This window comes from Scatophagus argus, chromosome 14 (assembly GCF_020382885.2).
Source record: "Scatophagus argus isolate fScaArg1 chromosome 14, fScaArg1.pri, whole genome shotgun sequence".
Taxonomy (NCBI): Eukaryota; Metazoa; Chordata; class Actinopteri; family Scatophagidae; genus Scatophagus; species Scatophagus argus.
Genome location: NC_058506.1, coordinates 12,575,105 through 12,592,241, shown reverse-complemented (window position 1 = coordinate 12,592,241; position 17,137 = coordinate 12,575,105). Strand labels below are relative to the sequence as shown.

The 17,137-nt window shown below is 42.5% G+C and overlaps 1 protein-coding gene across 1 annotated transcript in view; it reads right to left on the bottom strand.

The window, feature by feature from the left end:
* Positions 1–353: 353 nt before the first annotated feature.
* Positions 354–17,137, bottom strand: part of dchs1b (dachsous cadherin-related 1b) — a 79,617-nt gene continuing 62,833 nt past the window's right edge. The window contains exons 9-29 of the mRNA XM_046409946.1: positions 16,601–16,788; positions 16,267–16,363; positions 15,983–16,140; positions 13,606–14,046; positions 13,128–13,423; positions 12,856–12,971; positions 10,600–10,839; positions 9,825–9,950; positions 9,485–9,694; positions 8,647–8,903; positions 8,296–8,502; positions 7,755–8,151; positions 7,518–7,631; positions 7,130–7,341; positions 6,842–6,993; positions 6,202–6,332; positions 5,783–6,069; positions 5,237–5,378; positions 4,959–5,130; positions 4,466–4,875; positions 354–4,346 (exon numbers count right to left, since the gene is read on the bottom strand). Of these exons, the coding sequence (XP_046265902.1) occupies positions 2,299–4,346; positions 4,466–4,875; positions 4,959–5,130; positions 5,237–5,378; positions 5,783–6,069; positions 6,202–6,332; positions 6,842–6,993; positions 7,130–7,341; positions 7,518–7,631; positions 7,755–8,151; positions 8,296–8,502; positions 8,647–8,903; positions 9,485–9,694; positions 9,825–9,950; positions 10,600–10,839; positions 12,856–12,971; positions 13,128–13,423; positions 13,606–14,046; positions 15,983–16,140; positions 16,267–16,363; positions 16,601–16,788 (6,401 nt within the window). The 3' untranslated portion in view covers positions 354–2,298. The remainder of the gene's footprint in view (positions 4,347–4,465; positions 4,876–4,958; positions 5,131–5,236; positions 5,379–5,782; positions 6,070–6,201; positions 6,333–6,841; positions 6,994–7,129; positions 7,342–7,517; positions 7,632–7,754; positions 8,152–8,295; positions 8,503–8,646; positions 8,904–9,484; positions 9,695–9,824; positions 9,951–10,599; positions 10,840–12,855; positions 12,972–13,127; positions 13,424–13,605; positions 14,047–15,982; positions 16,141–16,266; positions 16,364–16,600; positions 16,789–17,137) is intronic.

Below are 17,137 nucleotides of genomic sequence, written 5' to 3'. Positions count from 1 at the left end.
AAGCATGTAAAATCACAATGTTGGTATCAACTCATTTTGTATGTAGGGCTACTGTTAAGTTTTAGCTTCAGGTGAGTATTTGCTGTTCTTGGAAGCCAGAAGGTGACCATACAGGATGTATGTCTGTCTCCTGGCTCACTAACCTCATACGGTCTGTTGTGATTCTGCCCAAATTCAAGTCTGCCGCTCCCTTTCGTAATAACCTTCTCATAAATGACTGAGGTTAACTCCAACTCTTCAAACATACCATTCAGTGCCCAGATAACTGGAACACTGTTAAACTTTAATTGCTTTTCAGTTCTTCCCTCATAGTCTTGGTCTGAATTCTAAAAAACGATGAAGTCTGACTCCAGTTTGTCAAAAGAGATCAGTAGGAATTTATTATTTGCTTGAAATACATGTACAAATCTTTTTTTCTGCCATCGCGCCACTGATCAGTCACTGGCAATCATCTCAAACTGAACTCCAAATGGAGGTTCTCCAACACTTGCATGTTTCTGAAACAGCATAATTATGAGTCGAGGGCATGTTGTGCCGAAATTAGGGTCATGGCATGTGTATCTTTCAGCTGCAGTGCCAGCCTTGCATCAGGCAATTTGTAGGGTTATACTGACCAAAGAACAGAGGTAGAAGTCATCTTTTTAAAACAAGAGGACATCCAATCACTGAAATTACCCCAAAAGATTAAAAACAGACCAGAAGGATAAATATTAATGGAAGAATGACGACAGTCTTAAAGTCTTTTGCTACACAAGCAGGTTGCTAGAACTGGAATGAGGACAGGAACGGATGATGAGTTTAACACATGGAACCTGAAAACACCTCATCATGTTAGTGAAAATCATTAGTGAATCATAGAAATAAAATGTACAGCACAGTGAGTTAACACAGAAAATAAATACTGCACCAGTTGCTGAATCCTTGTACATTCATCAGGGCTCACGCATTCAGGCTTTTGCTTCCGAGTCGTCTGGCTCATGTGCTACATTGCCACTTAAGCCACTTTCCGATGAAAATTCCAGCCTATTCATAGCATGTTATTTTTGTCGTGCTGAGATGAAGAACTTCACAGTAAACTGCATTGAAATTAAAGAGTGATGTAATTGACTTCAGGAAGCACTTTCTTTCAAAGACACAGAGGTGATCAGCAAAAGTGAATTGTCCCTGAATAACAAAGGGAATGTGCTGTTGTACATAACTTTACCACAACAGAGTGCCAAACTGCTGGAAAACCAGGCATTTCAGTTGATCACAGATTTTCATACATTTTCTGTTTTGAATGTGGGATGATCTACAACTTGACAAAAAAAAAAAGAAAAAAAAAAGAAAAAAATACTTAAGGTAATAACACAGCATAATGTGAGCTGTGTTTGGCTTCCTACGATCAAAATGTGGCAGCAAGTCCTTTTTTCATATAAATAATGCTAAAAACACAAAAGTCTCCCTCTTACTCACATCAGAACTGTCACAAGAGTCTAAAATCCTAGGAGACACAGTACATAGTGTAGCCTGCATACATACAAATATACATATATGCAAATACACAAAAACATTAACCTCCCCATGTGGAATAATGACATTTCTGGAACTGAAATCATAATTTCATATAAAAATATATAAAAATAAAAGTAAAAATCAAAAGAAGTGTCACCTGTATTGGTGAGAAAAACAACAATCTTCACTGCTCTTCCACTATGTGACTCATTGGCATTTCAATGATTCAGTGTCTTTATGAACACGCACATTTTCTGTCCAGGGGATTCACACACATGTCCAGAGGCCATTTTAAAAGCAGCCACTAGATGAGTTTAATACTGGAGTGTAAAAATGTCCACAGACACAAAGAGAGGAACAATGTCCTTTACTCTCTGGCCAGCCAGCGAGGTAACATGAAATCTACAAATCTAACTATCTACACACTAAGGGATCTCTGACTGCAGGGTATGGTAAGTGCACATTCCCATCAAGAGGTCAGTTTACCTCTCAACCCCGATCAGTTCATGGAGTCCTGCGTCACTGTTGACAAGGAAGGGTAGGTCTGTCCTGTCCACCCAGGCACATGTTCCACTTTTGTGTATTCCGGTAACAAAGCCGACCAACGTAAACACTTCAAAGAATGCAAATATTCTACCAGGAGAAGGTTAAGTATGTTTTTGTGGGTGTGTTTATTGTCATATGGTCAAGCACTTGAAACAAAGGTCACCATTTGGAAAAAGAACAGCCAAAGGATGCTCCATCATGCTTTGTTCGGGTTGTCTGTCTTTAAGTTCTTCCTTAAATAGTTTTCTGAATTTTCCATCATATTCTCATCTCATGGTCAGGACTCTGGTCCAGTGAAGGCTCCCTTGTGCTGATCATAGATGCTGAGGGCCCTTGGTTGACTCCAAAGGGAGAAACAGCCGGAGATCGAGCTGCCAGAGGGGACAGAGAAGGGGAGAAGCTTGGGGACATTGCTGCTGATGAAATAGATCCTTCATGACTGATAGGGGACCTTCGGAGTGAGGCCAAGTGGGGGAATGTCCGTCCAATCACAGGAACCTTGGGGGGAACTGACATGGCCCCTGGGTGAGCCACTGATGTGATGAGTGGTGGAGGGTCAATTCTAGGTTTGGGATCCATTTTATGCTTGGGTTGGAAGGGCTGGCGAGGGTTCTGGCTCTGCTGGGCAGTCTCATCTTTTAGCCTGGCAATCTCTGTGAAGACATTTGCTAGAGGCTGGAACTGAGGGCACCAGTTGAGCAGGTAATCCCAGTTATAGCTTCCACGGAGCTCCTCATCACTGGCAACTATAGCTGTGAGGGAACCATCAACCGAAGGCTTACCATCCTCAGGGAAGGCATAATCCTTGGGGAGGGAGATGTTGAGGCCACGGCCTACCCCTAGGTATCCACCTCCCTCGTCCCTATAGACTGGGAGCTGGCCGGAGAGCAAGGTTCCACTGAGGCTACCTCCAAGTTTCTTTCCTTTGAACCAGGTGCTGCCCTCCAAAGCTGCAGGCTCACAGGAGATATCAGAGAGCTGGTCAGCATCCTGTTGAATTCCAGAGTCTGGTCCTCTGGCTGAGATGTGCTCCTGCATGGATGAGGTGATGGAGGCAACGCGGGGGTACTCATTTATCATTCTGATCTCATCATCCTCTGCTGCCTCAGCTGACCCTCTTCCACTGGAGTGAGAAGGATCCAGAGAGCCACCTCTAGTGTAGGGACCACTGCCAGGCCCACCTTGATCTCCAGCATAACCTGGTAAGGCCTGGTGATAGATTCTCTCCCCTCCTGGCCCTGAGTTGCAATCATCCATTTTCTGCAGAGCAGTTCCTGAGGCAACAGTTCTGTTCCCTGCATCCTGACCTTTTTTTCTCCTCCGTGACTTGACAAGGAACACCACTACAGCCATGACCACAAGCAATATGATAAAACCAAGAGACACGGCAATGATGCTAATCAGCAGAATGTTGACATCAGGGGCCAAGCCAAAGTTGGTGTTTGTGACATCGATAGTGACTTGGGCCGTAGTAGTGCGAGATGCATCCAGAGGACTGTGAGCTTTCACGTCCAGGTTCATCAGCCTGGTTTCTCTTTTGGTCCGGCCAGAGCCGCTGTTACTACTGCTCCCTGAACCATCCAATTTCAGGAAAATCACCCCCGTGGTTTTGTTTACATCAAAGAATGGAGAGCTGGTGGGAAGTGAATAGAGGACAATACCATCCACCCCTCCATCCTCATCATTTGCCTGGACTTGTCCAATGCTCTGACCTTTTTTAGCTCCCTCTGGGACTTCAAAGGAGAAATCAGAGGATGAGAAGAGTGGGTCATACTCATCCTCACCTGTGACAAAGACCTGTACAGTTACACTGGCTGAGTGGTTCCCTGAATCTACTGCAACTGCTACAAAGTTAAAGGAGTTGATCTTCTCATAGTCAAATGAAATTTTGCTTCTGATTTCTCCTGAGTTCTGATCCACAGTGAAGCTGTCTTTTCCTGCACCAGAACGCTCCATCATAAAGTACTTGAGTTGGCCAAAAACCCCTGTGTCATGATCTATGGCATGTAGAACAGTCACAGCTGAGTTTGCTGGTTGGTTTTCTCTGATACTGGCTGTCAGGACTTCCACAGGGAAGAATGGATGATTGTCATTTACATCTTTGACTTCAACAATGACTGGAGCCAGTGCAAAGTGACCCTGTCCATCTGTGGCCTGGATGATGACAGCATGAGTGGACTGGTGCTCACGGTTGAGTGCTCGCTGAAGCCGCAAGGCTCCAGTCCACTGGTCAATTGTAAATAGGTTCACCTCATCACCAGAGCTGATAGTATACTGGACCTCAGCATTGGGAGTTGAGTCTGGGTCTGGCAAAAAGACAACAACAGAGTACAATAAACTAACTGAGAGACAATTAAGAAAGGAATAGTGCAAAAGGATGAGCAACTGAGAGATATCTGGAAAGAAAGAGAAGACTTTTGCCCACCTGTAGCAGTCAGTCGTATGATCTCAGTCCCAGCAGCAGCTCCCTCACTCAGAGATACAGTATATTCTGCTCTACTGAACACTGGGGGGTTATCATTCACATCACCAATAGTTATCACTGCAGCAACACTAGAGCTTCTCTGGGGCACACCACGATCTGACACCACCACAGTGAGGTTGTAAAGTGGCTTGGTTTCAAAGTCAAGAACCTCTGCCAACAGCAGAGTCCCAACTGTCTGAAAGCCCCGCCCCTCCAGGAAACGCACACTGCTTTCAATCTGAAATGTATTTCCTTCATTCCCATTGGCAATAGCAAAGTCAAAGCCACAGTTTTCTCGGGAAAGGTCACTGTCAAAGGCGTCAAAAGTCAGGACTGTTGACCCTGGGATGGTGTCCTCAGAAACTGTAGCCCTGCAGACAAAAGAACATTACAAATGTAAATACAGCTGCTGAGGTTATATATATGTTCAAAAATCTAACGAATGTAGACTGACCTGTACTCTGACTGGTGAAACACAGGTGCATTGTCATTGACATCAGAGATTTGGACTTGGACAGTGGTGAGGGAGGAGAGTGATGGCGAACCTCCATCACAAGCTTCAATGACAATACTGACTGATGGACGTTCAGGATTAAACTCAGCTCTATGATTTATGAACAGGGTTCCTGGATACAGAAGGTAATGAGAGGAAGTTAGACATCATTGTGAGAAAGTTACTTTCAAAATGTAATGAAGCCAAACTATACCAGGAAGGAATCTGAGTTTGTTCACCATTGTTGGGGTCAATGTAGAAACCCTCCTGGGTTGATGACATAACTCTGTAGGTGATCTTTCCGTTCTCTCCAGAGTCCCTGTCAGTAGCTGTTACTGTAATAACTGCACTTCCTGGCGGTGTGTGCTCAGGCAGAGTTACCTGGGGTGCAGAGATATTAATAATGGCATTTGAACATAAGAGCAAAAGAAAGGAACTAAATTCACAGAGGGGAAAATTTCATGTTATGTTGTAGTTCCTGCTTTTCTTGAGCTTGTGCTAATGTTGAGGTCATTTCCTAAGACAGAGAAGTAAATATCACACAGACAAATCTCTGCAACAGTTTCCCATTTAATATTGGGCAATTAACTTTTATCACCTTCCCTGTGTGCATGTTGGGAATGTACATGGGTGTTTTTTACAGTGTGCGTTCATATCTCAATCAAGTAGTCTGCTAGAGAGAAACTGTTTGTGCAAAATAATTGCTATGGATAGATTTACATTGCACACATTTTATTTGGCAACATGAATGTAATCAATGTACCTTGATTTAAAAGCCATCCTACCTGATAGAGATCATTGGTGAATGTAGGTGCATTGTCATTAATATCTTCCACCAGTATTGTAATGTTAGCCTCCGTTTGGTGCTGGCTGTCTGTGGCTCTGACAGTCAGGGTGTACCATGTCTTCTCCTCAAAGTCAAGAGGGGCAGTGAGTGATATGCCTCCACTGTAGCGATGAATCCCAAACTTTCCTAAGGCTGTTGGGTCAAGCCGCAAAGAATAGGATAGAGCAGGACTGGAGTCGACATCATTGCCGGTCACAAGAGTGATCTCTGTGCCAATCAGCATATCTGATAGAAAAAAAAACAAACAGTTATACAGTTGCACCACCATGATGTAAATGTAATGTATTTGCTGTAAACTGGCCTACATAAAATACATAGAAAGAAAGTACAAGGTTACTGAAAACATTAAATACTTACTCTCTGGGATGCGGACTTCCTGTGGCAAGGGAATAGTGGGACTGTTGTCATTCTGGTCAACAATGATCACTGTCAGCGTGGCCGAACCGGCCAGTCGTGGGCTTCCTCTGTCAGTTGCTGTGACTACTAGCCTGTGGGTGGGAAGTAAAAAGAGGTTGGCTAAAAAGTTTTCTTGTCTCCAATTACAAGTGAGTTCTAAGAGTTAAATTTTAACACTGGTGATGATAGAGAAAAGTAAAAAGGAACATTAAACAGATGTAGATCTATTTGATTTCATATTATTTTACCTTTGGTTACAAATTCTCATATTGTTATGAAAGCAACACACAGAAAGTTATGACAGTGTTACAGTGAACAGCAGTTGATTTACAGAGTTTGAGCGGGAGCCCTGATACATCCGGCAGACATCTTTTTGCACTGACGGTTTTATCTTCAGCAGACTATGTAAACCTAATACTAATACAAACTAACTAAATATGATTCTTCTATACATGTTTATTTGTGTGTATAATGGACTTTTGAATGGACTTTTTGATGTAGAGCAACATGCAGCAACTCAATCATTTATTACTAGTAAAATATGCATCCTTCATCAAATTGGATCTTGGTGAGGTTTATTTAACCACAGATCTGTTCTCACTTGGTCTGGGTAAAGATCTCACGGTCCATGATGGCTGCTGTAGTGATGCTTCCTGTCATCGGGTCAATCTTGAACAAGCCACTCATGCCTGATGACTGAATGGAGTAGGTCACCTGACCATTTTGGCCCTGATCAACATCCTCAGCCACCACCTGGGAGAAAATGGAGGACATAGAAGAGGATGGGAGAATGATGGGAATTTATCTTTATCCTTAGAAAAACTCAAGGAGGCCAAATACTGGTGTGACTTTGTATTATTTATTGTGCAGTTTCTATATATGGAAGTACCTGTATTATTGGCATTTCATATCCCTGTGCTTCTCTCATGTAGGCCACATAATTCTGCAGCTGGAAGCGTGGAAGGTTGTCATTGACATCCTGCAGGATCAAGTTGATAGCCATGAAAGATGTGGAGGACACAGTTTCAGCTTTTACAACTAGTCGAAGTCTAGGAGTGTCTTCAAAGTCCAGCCCCTTGGAGCTCTGAACCCGGATATCTCCTGGAGGACACAAATTTGAGTGGAAAGGATGAGGAGATCATCAAAGATAGATTAAACTCACGTTTGTGTTCAGTTAAAAAAAATTCACTTCTCAGTAACATTCTGTAATTCAAACCTGAATTTCCATCCTATAAGACATAATACAAAATATTATGGTGCTTTATTGTGAGCTTCACCTGTCGTGGAGCTGATGGTGAAAGCCTGCCTTCTGTTCCCACTGAAGAGGCTGTAACTTATACCATTACGTGTGCCATCTGGGTGTTGAGCTTGAGCTTGAGCCACAGCTGTGCCTGAATTTTTAAAGTAGAGCAGTAAAAATACTTTACTCCTTTACTGTGACGACAGAGTGATCTTGAAAGTGTACAGAGGGACAAACTGACTGAGATGATTATTAAAATAATGTAATGTCAGACCTTTTGCAGCATTCTCCTGTATGCTGACATCTCTGGTGTTCCTAGAGAAGCGAATACCATTGTACTCCACCTCCTTCACGTAAATAACCACCACTCCCTGTGCAGACTGAGCTGGACTGCCCTGGTCCATGGCCTCCACTATCAGGGTTCTCTGAGCCTGGGTCAGATCGCCCAGCGGCTCGGTGGCCTGGATCTCCCCAGTCAGTGAGTTGATGCTAAAGCCCTTTACTGGCATGGCAAAACGGTAAAACACAGAACCGTTGGCTCCAAAGTCCTTGTCCTCAGCCTTCATGGTGGCTAGAACCCGCTGGGAACGCCTGCTAGACACTTCAATGACCAGTGGATCCTGGATGAAGAAGGGGGTGTTGTCGTTGACATCCAGGATGGTCACTGTCACCTAGAAGGAAGAGGTCACATGTGTGATAAAGGCAAAATTTATTGTAGTAATGCGCATCAAATGCTCATTAAAAAAGCAAAAAACCCTATTTTTCTCCTTGGTAGTCGGTCAATTGAACACCCTTAAAATCTAACCTTCATTTACCTGAGCAGAGGAATTCCTGGGTGAAGCAGGTGAAAGGTCAACTGCAAACACCTGGAAGCTGTATGATGCCAATTTTTCCCGGTCCAGAGGTGCTGATGTGGTGATAACACCAGTGTTCTCATCCACAGTGAATGCTCCATGTGCCTCTCGGCTAAGGAAGTACAGAACCTTTCCATTCAGGTCTTCATCACTATCTTTCGCTGACACCTGGAAATAGATAAACATATTTTTCTGACCGATATGTGAGGACTTCTGTTTTAAAAGAGAGATATAAAGTAGTATGTTGATGAGGCATTTGAACAAAGCACATGTTCTGATCCTCCGATCATCTAAATTCCCATTTCTACTTGCCTCCAAAACTTTGGTCCCCTCTGCAGCAGCCTCTGACACCTCAACAGTGTAGCTACTTTTGCTGAAGACAGGGCTGTTGTCATTGACATCCAGCACTTTGACTCCCACTGCAACAGTAGTGCTGAGAGCAGGGCTGCCTCGGTCTGTGGCCACCACCTCCAGAGTATATTTAGCCCTTTTCTCCCTGTCTAGGCCACGTGAGGTGGAAAGGGCTCCTGTGCTAGTGTGGAGGTGGAAATCTCCATCAGGGTCCCCAGCTGGATGGGGAGTTCGTGTGGCAAAAGAAAAGAAAAAAATCTTTAAGAATTTCTGTGGACTGATTGTTAAAAGAAGACAGAGAAGGGAAACATCTGTGCCAACTATTCACTTAAGTCAAAGTTTAATGTGCTCCAGACAGGTATATGGAATGCACTACATTTGACATAAGACAGAGGAATGTCAGGAGCAAGCCGGATGTAGCTGTATGCAGATCTGATCTTTGTTGAAAGCAATACAGTGGGCCAAATTCTGCATGTATCCCCTCCTTACTAGGTGAGAACAAATCTGTTCCTGCACACTGTCAGTACAAATCACAAATCACCAACGATGGTCCAAGCCAACCTTATGGGCAAGACAGATGTGATTTAGTTGCAATCACTGCATGCATATGCGCTGAGTGCCAATTGTAATAATCTGTCAACAACCTGTAAATTTAAACTCAACCATTTTAAGCCTGAAAAACACCAAAAAATACAAAAATTCACCCACACTGGAACAGCAATTACAGCAACTCCAACAGAATTGCTCATTAAATGCATTCTAATAAAACTTTGGTTAGACACACAAAACTGTTTCTCACCAGTGATTCTGTACTCCAGCTCTCCACCGGGACCTGAGTCAGGGTCTGTGGCCTTGAGAAAGCAAAGCTCCACAGGCTCCTGATTCTCTGGCACCTCCAGTCCGTACCACGGCTTTGCAAAGACAGGAGCATTGTCGTTCACGTCCTTCACCTCCACACGGATTACAGCCTTGGCAAAGTTGGGAGGCAGCCCTCTGTCCCTGGCATATACTAATAAGAGATGGCAATTGTTAAATTGATCAGATGAGGTGTTGGATCACACACAAAATTTTTTTACTGAAAATGAATGAGCTTGAGCTCAGTTGGCATATGACAGCTTTAACAACAGATGTAGTAGTACCAGTGAGTGTATAGTGGTCCCGTATTTCTGTGTCCAGTTCCTTTGTGGTGGTGATGACTCCTGTCACAGGATTGATGATGAAGCCTTCCTCTGTCACACCTCCATATGTCACTTGACCATTAGAACCTATATTGAAACACAAAACAGACTCAAATAAAAATAAAGAGCTTTGCACACTACAAGACAAGCAGAGAACAGGCTGCATTCAGTACATAAAAGGCAGCAGTATTAATGAATCCAAAACTGCATAGCGCCACTGGCAAGGCCTATTGAAAGCTCCAGAAATATTAGACTCTGGATGATGACTGTAACCACACATTTTCATTAGCATGAGCTTGTGGTTTGGTTTAAAGTTATTTGGTTTGTTAAAACCGTTTATGAGTCCATTGTTTAGTTCTCTGGCCTTCCTACTGGAGGCATGCTGTATATCAGCTGGACCCTTTTACTCATCCATCCTTCATGTCAATCCTTATTATCCATGCTCATACCGGCCAAGAAAAAAAAAAAAAAAAAAAATCAAAAGCATCCCTGTACAGGCTTATATGAAATACAGATTTACTATTGTACTCCTATTACTGTATTATTCTGTTGAATTCTTGCACTGGCACAATGTTTTTTCCTGGGTTAAAAGACCCACATTTGCTGACATAATCATTATTATTATTATTATTATTATTATTCAAAATAAATGCTTGTATGTCCACACTCTTGAGCTCTTAAAATGCTCATAAAATAATTCATTTATACTTTAAATATTGAAATGACATAAACAAACCTTGGTCCCGGTCAGTGGCAGTGACCGTCAGTACGGTTGTTCCTGGTCCTTGGTTTTCCATCACCTCAGCCTCAAACTCTGCTCTCTGGAACACCGGAGCTTCATCATTCACATCAATCACCTGCACAGAGAGCACCTGAGAGGTGGAAAGCTGAGGAATCCCGTGATCCTCTGCTACAATGGTTAGATTGAAGACATCCTGCTCTTCCCGGTCTAAAGCTTTAAGGATGGAGAGAGAGCCTACAAAAGAGAAAAGCATTTGGTGAGCAATGAATTAGGACTTTTTATAAAACTTTCCACATTACTTAACACCTCGATTCTCATGTTGGCTTTTTTTTGTGTTTTTTTTTGGTCTTGAAATTTGTGTATGCGTGTGTTATGTGTTTGGATTATATTTGTGAGCATGTAATTTTGTGTACCTGAGAAAGGCAGTATTTGTGTGCCTAAAGGACCAGTAAAAACAAATTTGCTTTATGAGAGTTTCCACAGTAAGTGAGAAACCACAGTTAACTCTCACTAGTTTTTCTGTTCTGGCAATGAAATGCAGTGCTCTATCAGTGAACACATCAGGAAAATACAGAATCCCAACTACAACCTGGCAATAATTGCAGAATAAATAAAAGTACCACCTTCCCTAAAATTTGTTTATTGTTCTTTATATATATATATATATATATATATCTTTACAATATTACAGCATCTGCTAGCATTAGATCACATGTGTTTATGTAAATGGGGCTGAACCACCACTTCTCAGACTCTGGTTTCAGATGCTCTCCTGCCCAGGACTGAAAAGAGGGTCAGCCAAAGTGAGAGGAAGTGTGAGGCGTGTATGTGCATTTGTGTGTGTGTGTAGCTGGCATGTGGTGTCTGACAGGCTTGCATAATTCACAAATGCCACAGCATGACAAAGACATGCAACGTGTGATGACCAGCGGTCTTGTGAGTTTGAGGCTTGTGAGGTTTTACTAGCTTCCATGTTTTAGCCAAATGCAGACATATGCAAAACATTTACTGTACTATTTAATTCCGCACTGTAGCCAGTTTAGTGTTACTGATTTGCTCTCAATCATATGATAAAGGTACTCTTACCCTCTCTGGAACGACTTTGACCAAACTTGTATTAAACTACTTAAGTTATTTAAAAGCTGATCTCAAGATGATGACGTTGTTGATGATCTCAAGATTTCCAGAGAAACAAAATATACAAGACAGGTTTTTTCATTTAATGCATTATGAAGAGAGCTGATATCTTTTCATGGGAACAAGCAGATATAGAATATAATACCTATGCTCAAAAGCAGCATTTTATTAAATTTTGAAGCTACTTGTGAATAAATTAAAGAGCTTATAAGAAACATTAACTTTAAAGTGGTTAATAAAAGTAGCAGTAAAGCAACCGTAATGGGAAATAACAGAAAGTTCATGTTGGCAGCACAGACATGTAATTTATAGGCTGTAATCAGGTTAATGACACCCCCCACACTAGCCGGCAGTTTGGTAAATGTCTTTTCAGTACAATGCTAATCCACTATTACAGCTATTATTAACCATAGGCTTGATACCCCACAGTCTGAGAAACAAACCAGAAGTGACCCAACCTCTGCTAATACACCAGACACTTGACAGTAATGAAGTAAAGACTTTCTTCCATCTGGAAGCTGCATTAAATGTCTGTCTTGTGGCTTCTACTCCCATCTCAGCCAGATCTGAGCACACCCACACCACCCAGCTCCGATGATGAAGAGATCACACATACATACATATAAGATATCAAAGGCTGTCCACATCCCAAGCCCAATTGGTTCCCATGAACAAATCCGTCAAGAAAAGAACACCAAAGCATTATTCAAGTGAAATATTGCTCTAAGGCATTGAAAGACCATCTAGTAAAGCGGGTTATGAGGGTTATGAGTGTTTTAGCAGTTGAGACCCTGTAGACCCACTTGAGTGGTAATTACAATCTTCTGGAAAGTTTTGTTCATCCAGGGGGCTACTATGGTTGGGATTACTGATTATCTATCAATCAAGAACCCCCATAGAAAAAGACCACATAATACTCCTGTTGTACTGAATCATTCAAAGCAGGATTATAAATGCGTGAAATTATGTGAATTTTACCCTAATCATCTCTTGATGGAGTGTAAATTGGGTATTTAGGGGAAATCCCCAGTCTCTCTACAGACTCTGTTACGTTATTATAACATTATTATATTTTAAGATGTTGTGTCTCACCCAAATATACTATAAGCTTACCAGTGTTGGGGTTCAGACTAAAGCGTCCAGCGCTGTTGCCTGTCTGGATTCTATATGACACTCTGCCATTTTCTCCTTCATCTTCATCTCGAGCCATCACATACAAAATCACAAACCTGTTGACAACCATATAAACAAATTCTCATTTAAAATACATTATACCAAACTTAAGTGTCTTTGGTTTTCTTCCCTTGTGGCCTGATATGTCAAAGCAATGACTGAAATGTGCATTTAGTAACATAAAACAGACTACAGTTAGACATGTCACTCACCCCACAGGCTGATCCTCCATGACGCTGACCGCAGACGGTGAACTGAAGACTGGAGCGTTGTCGTTTTCGTCTGTCACAAACAGTCGGGCGGTGACAGAACCCCAGCGCCTCTGAGAGGGATCCACTGCCTGGTCTGTGGCCCGCACCACTAGGTAAAGGGACGGTGTTGACTCACGATCTAACTTCTGCCCCAGGGTCAGGATTCCACTGGAAGGGTCGAGGATCAGGAGGTCAGGCATATCAGGCCAATAGTGCTCGACGGAATAACGTAGCTGACTGTTGGGTCCGCTGCCATCCTGTAAAAAGAAAGAAGATGAATTACACAGTGAATGGAAAGTTTGATCCAGCACAGAAACACACTTAAAATCGCAACCATGATTTTAGTAGTACGAGAATATCCATATTAAAAAAATGGCAAGTATTAAACACTGGTTAACATTATTTTTCTTTTTACCAGGTAATATATTCTTTTTCACACCTGATCCAATGCCTGGAAGGTATATATGGAAGCCCCTGGCTCTACGTTCTCTGGGATCACGATGGTTACGGGATCTTCTGTGAACTGGGGAGCATGGTCATTGCTGTCCTGCACATTGATATCCAACTGCACAAGGTGGCTGCTGGGAAATGCCTGGGAATAGTCAGACACCTCAATGTGAAGTGTGTACCTCGACCCCTTCTCATAGTCCAGCTCGCGTACCAGGTACACGTCGCCCTTTAAACGGTCCACCATGAAAGTCCCATCTCTGTCTGTCCCCCCCACTACCAGGTAGGTCACTTGGCCTTCCAATAACGAAGATTCCTGCTGGTCATGTGGGCGGACGGAGCCGATGATGGAGCCTGGAGTAGCCCCTTCAACAGTGTTCAGGGTCATGGAAAGCATGTTGGGCTTGAGGTTGGACCTGGAGGAGCTGAGAACCTAGAAGAAAGGAAACTAGAGTCAAAAGAGCTCATTTTAACTCATATTTGCTGTAACTGCTAATCATGGTGACTCAGTTCATTTCATGCAATTTACAACTTCAATACATAGCACTACTTAAGCTAAGCATAGATGTGTCAAGGCCAGCATGGTGCTGTGTATGTTACTGGATCTTATTTCCCTTGGTATTCAGCAGGCAGTGAAACTATATGGCTCTGCCTGCAGCCTATCCTTAAAAAAGTCTGTTTATGTTTTGTTGCTATTACTTTAATAACCCTCACTGGCATTCTCATTGTGCATGAAAACATTATTCAAAATCCCTCAAGTAAATGTCTTGACGCTGCAACATTCTGGCTTCAACATGAAGGTCAGAGTTTGTGACCTGTAACAAAATAATGAAGGGTGTAATGGGAGGGAAAATGTAAATATTCCAGTTCAAATAATGCAAAGCAGTAAGTGTGGCCTTCATATGCTGCAGTCCGGTTAAACCAGAAGTGCATGCCAGAGGGCTCTCGCCACTGTGCAATAGTCTCAGGGTTCGATGTTGCTCTGGGACAGATCAAAAAGCTCCGAAGACAGCAAACAAAAGCAGATTTTAACAAGCTCGGGTTTCATCATCAAAAAATCCATGCTTCTCGCTTTAGTAACCAAGTTCTGTTGCACTGAATTGCATCTTTTCTTTATCAAATATGAACGGCAAGGAGAAATCTAGAGGAAGAGGGATGTGATGTGGATGATGTTTGTAATTTAGTCCCACATGCTCAAAGACTGACCCTGTGTGAACACATTTGGAGCCACCTGTTATCGACTCCTAAAGCCAGAAAATAAGATCATGTCTTACTGTTTTTCATCTGTGTTTCATTACAGTGATGCAGTAAGTCAGTTGCTCAAGTACATCCCAGTGTCTCATATATCTTCAATGCAATACTTCACCAGACAGTGCCAACTGTTCTGTACTTTACTATTTGTACTTTTCCTTGGTTTTTCCTGACGCCTGTTTTTTTCTGTACTAGCTAGTGTGTACTAGTTGGGGTGCAAAACAATATCCCCATGTCTGACTTTACCCACAACTATGTGAAACGTTATCTCAAAATCATTATATGGAAATGTTAGCTCACGGGAGTATTTGAACATGTCGTTACAGTGAGTGTGTCCGCGTATATGTATCACTGCCTGCTACCGTACAGTGGCGTATTCCCTTTCTCTCTGTGTGATTTGATGCAGCTGGCTCTCATCAAATCTCATCTGGGAGCATTTGATTCCAAGGTGCCTGTTTCCCCTCTGTCTAATCTAAGTGTTGCACAAGCAGGGTGCAGGCAAAATCTAAGGCAAGCACTCCTGCTGTAATTAGCATCCTTTTCCTTTCTGAGATCACATCACACAAAAACGCTGAGCTCAAAGCTTCACCGTCAAACTACCACACTTCTCTGGCTAAATGCCTCTGTTGCAAACCGTACTTTCCTGCTTTTGAATTCCTGATATTATACCTTGATATGCAGGATTGACCCCCTGACAGAAAGTTCAGAACAATAACTCAGTCCAGACCAGCTCCCTCCTGCAGCTCAGGGTTTCTCACCTAAGGTTTTGGTTACGCCACTAACTTTTGGAGCAGGAAACACACACTAGATTGGATAGATGCTTTTGTTTGCACAGGCACAGGTTCAGTTTCTCTCCTTCTCATATTTATCTCCTTTTCCAGTTCCTTTGACGGTTATACCGTTTACTTTGTGCACAGTTTGAGGAAATTACTCTCAGGAAGGAATGCAAAAGGACTGAGGCAATGTATACATGTCACAGGCTTAGGTTTAGTCACTAGATAAACCTTTGTTTCCAATTGTTTTCTTAGAAATGATTTGGAGACACAACAAATGTGTAAGCGCTTGCGCATGCAGGTGGAGAATAGATGTGGTTGTGAAAACGTAAATATTGTGTTTACCTCTATCCGTAGCTGGCAGGTGGAGCTGAGGCCTGGTGTGCCGTGGTCAGCAGCAGTGACGGTGAAGGCGTACTCAGTCCGCTCCAAAAATCTCAGGGGGGAAGCGGTTCTCAGCTCGCCACTGGTTGGACTAAGGGAGAAACGCTCTGCTCTGGGGCCTTGAGAGGATGCAACAGATAAAAATAGCCCAAGTTAAGTTAAACACCAAAAAAAAAAAACATACTTTTTCAATCAGATGGCCCTGCAAATGCTAAGGGAAATGTTATACGTAGAAATACGCTCACCTGATAGCGAGTAGTATACGGTACCATTTTCTCCTTCATCTGGGTCTTTAGCTGTCACTGTCCCGAGGACTGCCCCAGATGGGAGCCCTTCCATCACCTGTAATGGAGAAGGATTGTTATCCGTATTAATGTACCTTATCTACCTAACCAAATACCTTATCTTATCTTTGTTTTCTTTCTACAACTATGAGATTTAAGATATAAAAAATTGTCTAAACAGCTTAGAATTGGTTTTCCAGCATCCAAAAAGGAAGAATAACTTTGAGAACCCGCTGTTCAATTTCAAATATTTATAGCAGAAATCATATAAGGCAAGTTAGTCTGTCATTCTCACCTGAAGGACCAGCTCCCTGTCCGGTCTGGCATGGGTGAAACTGGGGGCGTGGTCGTTTTCATCCAGCACAGTAATATGAGCAGTGCCAGTGGCGCTGCGCGGAGGCGTACCCCCGTCCTGTACGACCACAACAAGCTGGTAGCTGGACTGCTGCTCTCTGTCCAGAGCCAGGCGGGTGCTGATCTCACCTAACATAAACGAGAAAGAGAGAAGTCCTTAGCTTGCATTACTTGCAATACTGGGGGAGTAACTGCCATGTTCATTCAATTGACAAACAGCAAATCATTAATTTGTTGCAGTAAATCATGTTGGTATTATTGTTGCTCATGAAGTAACTACATTTCACACAGTGAAACACAACTACAACAAACATCAACAATAACAAACTGCTTCAAGCGTATTATTCCTGTTCTTAAATTTAAATAAAAGTCACGATGTTTATCTTTATTACTGTTCTTAAATTCAAATAAAAGTCATGGTATTTATCTTTATTACTGTTCTTAAATTCAAATAAAAGTCATGGTGTTTATCTTTATT